The 4476-nt window shown below is 53.1% G+C and overlaps 1 protein-coding gene across 1 annotated transcript in view; it reads right to left on the bottom strand.

Annotated features, from left to right (window-relative positions):
- Window positions 1-4476, bottom strand: part of BBA_10098 (pol-like protein) — a gene marked incomplete at both ends in the record, with an annotated part of 6674 nt that overhangs the window by 418 nt on the left and 1780 nt on the right. Inside the window, 2 exons of the mRNA XM_008605195.1 lie at window positions 38-2189; window positions 2222-4367. Coding sequence (XP_008603417.1) covers window positions 38-2189; window positions 2222-4367 — 4298 coding nt within the window. The remainder of the gene's footprint in view (window positions 1-37; window positions 2190-2221; window positions 4368-4476) is intronic.

Consider the following 4476-nt stretch of genomic DNA (forward strand, 5'->3'; position numbering starts at 1 on the left):
GGCTGTCGGATCTCTGGTGAAGTGCACCAGTTCGTACTTGGCGGGTGCAAATTTCGAGCCATGCTTTGCAGCCCATTCTTCGGCTTTGTGGTGGATAGCCTTGAGGGTCTTGCAGTTGTGGGCTGAAGAAGGCCCGACTGCCAGAATAGACACATCATCGATATATCCTACCGCTTCCGTATTTTCGTTTTTACAATCTTCTACCAAATCTGCATTGTAAAACAAGTAGAGATATGGTGACATGCGGGATCCTTGTGGAATACCCGTCTTAATTGGTACCGACGGCGCTGTGTACTCCTGTAGTTTGAGTGTTGTCGACCGATCACTGAGAAACGAAGCTACCCATCGAATGATTTTTGGGTCAATCCGGCGTTTTCGAAGGTTGTGCAGGAGTCTCTCGTGAGAAACATTATCGTAGGCGCCCGACACATCCAGCAGCAGTAGTGTGGCGACTTTGCCTTCAGCCCAGGCCTGATGTATGCGTTGAAGAAGCATGTGCATTGCGTGCTCTGTTGAGGTAAGCTTTCTTCCTCCAGTGTGCCGACGAGGCAGTAGTTGGAAGGTATCAGCTAAATACGCCAGTCGGCTTGCGATCACACCGTCCAGCATTTTTCCCAACGTGTTGAGAAGTGCAATTGGACGGTATGACTTTGGCTGCGAGTAGTCCTCTTTGCCGGGTTTCCGCAGGACCACTGTGACTGTTTCCTTGAAGTGAGCAGGGCAGTAGCCCTGTTCCAAACAAGCATTAAAAAGTTTGTGAAGGCAAGGCATGAGAATGTCGAGTGTTCCCTGTAGGACACAGTTGGTGATCCCATCGACGCCTGGGGCCTTGTTCGGAGCTGCGGACTTGACTGCTTTCTCGATTTCCGATATGGTGATGGCAGGGCATTCGATTGGTGCAGGGTACTGGTACCCTTGGATGTCGCTCAAGTCGGCCTGTGAGGGAGGTGGGAAGAATGACTGGCGGAGCACCTCTGCCTTTTCTTCTGGCCCCTCGGCCAGCCCACCATCTGGAGTAACTAGAGACGGTGTGCAGGCTGATGAGGGAGCGTGTCGATTCTTGGCCCACTTGACGAGCTTCCACAGGCCGGATTGGTTGGCTGACGCCTCTTCCACTCTCTGACGATGCGCGTTTCGGAGCGTCTTTTGAATATGGCGGCCTTTCCGATTACGCGCCTGTCGGTAGGCTTCGTAGTCGTCGTCTTGTCTTGTGCGTTGCCATGTCCGACGAAGTCTCTGAACTTCTTTGCAAATGTCCTTGCATTCTTCATCGAAACCTGGGATGGAGTGTGGCGATGGATTGGACCACGGTGTTGATGCATCGATGCCATCCCCAAGTGCTTTGACAATGGTATCAACGTAGGCATTGATCTCGGTGTGGTTGTTCAATGGCCCCACCTCGCGCTCGTCTGGCAGGCGCTCTTTCACTTTCCCCCGAAGTAACCGCACGTTCATTTTCGTCCAAAGGCGTTTCTTTATCGGTGTCGCTTGCTGAAAGTCCCAGTCGATGGCCACATCCACCGGAAGGTGATCTGAGTCACAGTCCAGTTGTTTGGCAATCTTACAGTGAATTGTGCGCGACGCCAAATCCTCCGTCGCAAACGTCAGATCAATTGTCGAGTCTCCATCTTTCCATCGATGGGTGACGGTGCCTGGCACTGTGAGGAGCTGAAGCTGGAAGGTTTCCACGATTGTTAAAAGCTCTTCTGCTCTGGATCTTGCCGCACCTCGCCGGTGTCGCGCTGACCACAGCGGGTGATGCAAGTTAAAGTCACCAAGAACAATAGACTCGTGATCCTGATCCAGTCCGCCAAGGGCATTTGCCAAGATTGACAGCGTGGCTGTTCCCACCTCGTTGTACACATTCCATATGTGAATTGGTTTGTCATCGTTGGGACTGCGGATGGTGAGAGATATGATGTCTGCTGAAATATAGGACACCTGCCACGTGCTGGGGCTGATGCGTTTATTCATGTAGAGGCACACTCTCGTCGCCGGGTTGTCGAGGTACATGAGCTGAAAGTGCGTCTTCAGCGGGTGGTATGATGTGTTGATAAAATGGTTGCGCCAGGGTTCTTGGATCGCGATAATGTCGTACTCTGCGATCCTCCTGTTCTGGAAGAGGCTTGCGAGAACGACGTCCCTGGATTTCCTGACGTTGTACTGTAAGATGCGTAGCGTGCGATGTTCTACCATGCAAGTCGTCTTTCGCTGGTACTACCTGTGACGGACTGGCTTCTGGTGATTCGAGTTGCTGGCTGGCGTGGGGGCGACTCCGTGTGGCGTCTGCGTGTCCAGGCCGGTGTCGTGGCCCCCCAACGATTCCGCTTCTCCACCACGATGGAGATGCCCTTACGCTCGTATTTCTTTCTCATGTGCTTTCGCAGCTCAGCTGTCGCTTCAAAATCCTTCCCGCAGTACGTGCATGTTTTCATGCAGCGGGCGATCGTCAGTTCAGCGCTGTGCGTAGGCCAGCTGCTATAAATCTCTTGATGCTCAGCGCAGGTGCACCCTTTATAAATTTGGCCCTGAGCCGTGCGAGTGTCTGTCACCACGGATGTGAGTGGGGAGGAATCATCCTCAGCCTCGTCCAACCAGTCGTTGTCTAAACCAATTCGTTGCAGCCAGTCGTCTGCTTCCCTTGTAGAGAAACCGAGAATTCCTTCTTCTGAGAACGCCGTGGGTGTGGTTGCGGCAGGCTCTTCGGTGGTTGTGAGTTGTGGATCGATCGTGGGTTGCTCAGCGGATTCGAGCAGGGGCTCTGGCGTTGCCCAACTCTCTTCCACGGTAGGGTTCGGTGGTGTTGGTGACGTGATTGTTACTGGTGCTGCTTGGGTTGCAGTGGCCGTTTGTGCTTGCTGGGAATGCACTTCCGGTGGTGAGTTCGCTTCCACTACTATCGGCATCGAGGCGTTTGCCGACCGCCGGGTGATGAGACGGGGAGAATCCGGGGCCGAGGCCGGGGCTGGGGCACGACGCTTGTTGCTGCCGGTGCCTCTGGTGTTGTCAGTACCGTTTGTGTCGTTGGCGGGAGTGTCATTTGTGTTGGTGATTCCGGGATGCGTCGAGGTCTCCTTCGGTGGCACGTGCCAGTAGATGTCGCGGGATTCCTTGGCTTGTTCCACTCTCTGTAGTTCTTTCTTTCTTGCTGGGCAGGCATTGCTCCATGCAGTGTGAGCGTCTTTGCAAACTGCGCATTGTGGTGCGAATCCCTCCGCACCCTTCCGCCGGCAGTGTTTTGACTCATGTTGCTCGGCACAATAGCCACAAATTTGGGATGCGTTGCATTGAGTGCCAATGTGGCCGTAGTTGTAGCATCGAAAGCATTGTTTCACTCGGCAGGCGCGGTCATAAAGTTGGCATTGATGAATTTGGCCATCCCATACCATCCCGGCGTAGATGATGGCATTCGCCATCTCTGGTTCTATAAATTCCACCACAATCGACGATGCGCGCTTGAGAGGGGCCTCTTTTGTGAGCCATCCGACGAAGGAGATCTTGGCATTGGGGATGACTGTGTAGTTGTCTGCTAGCATCTGTTGGATAGCGGTTTCCTGGTCCTTGATGTTGAGAGAGTTGGTTGGGATGCCATGGACTATTACTCCGTAGGTTGGCACAATGAGTTCTGCATTTTCGCCCAGGCTTCTTATCCACCCTTGGTTTTCCTTGAGGTTTTTGGCCTCCTCTGTCGTGTTTGCGATAATCTGAATGTCACCGCTTTTGAGTTGGTGTGCTGCGACGACCTTGATTGATGTAGTGGCCGAGTTGGTGCGGACTGCCGTTTCGACCTGTTGTTTGGTCCACGACGCTGGGCGCGTCCGGTAACGCTGGACAATTCCATTGTTCTTTAGTTTAACGGTAAGTGTTCGATCCTTGTATGCCGTGACAGTGGTCTGGTTCTTGTTGCTGGTTGCGTTGTGAGATGCGGGCAGAGGGAGTGGTGGCGAGCCCTTTGCATGCGCGGCAACCTGTGCCCAGGTCACGGCGCTTCGTTGTCTTGCTCCGCTAAAGTTTGATGCATTGAGTGGGGCAGCGCTAAGTCCAACGGAGTTCTTGATGATGGTGACGTCGTTTTGGATGTTCTGTGTGCATTTGGCCGCGTCTTTGACCTGCTGAAGGATCTCGCGCAGAGCAGGCTGTCGCAGAACCTTTCCGATGAGCAAGATGGTTGATTCTAGGTATGGCTGCACTATATTCCATGGCACCTGGTTATGACGACCCCTGTCTACCGCCTGCAACTGGTTACATGCTTCTCTGAGGTACGTGGCGTGCTCGTTGATGTGTTCAGGGCCATTGTTTACCTGTGGCCACTTAGGCGCCATAACGACCGAATTAACGCGACTTAACGCGTTAAAGGGGGTAAATGCCTAAGGGAATCCCGGTAAACTGCAAAAATCGGCAAATTTTACGCGTTTCAAAAATTCGTTCTGAGCTGATGGTGGTGTTTTTGACTATGCACTTCACTTCTTCTTCTTC

The sequence above is a fragment of the Beauveria bassiana genome (assembly GCF_000280675.1).
Source record: "Beauveria bassiana ARSEF 2860 unplaced genomic scaffold BBA_S00087, whole genome shotgun sequence".
NCBI lineage: Eukaryota > Fungi > Ascomycota > Sordariomycetes > Hypocreales > Cordycipitaceae > Beauveria > Beauveria bassiana.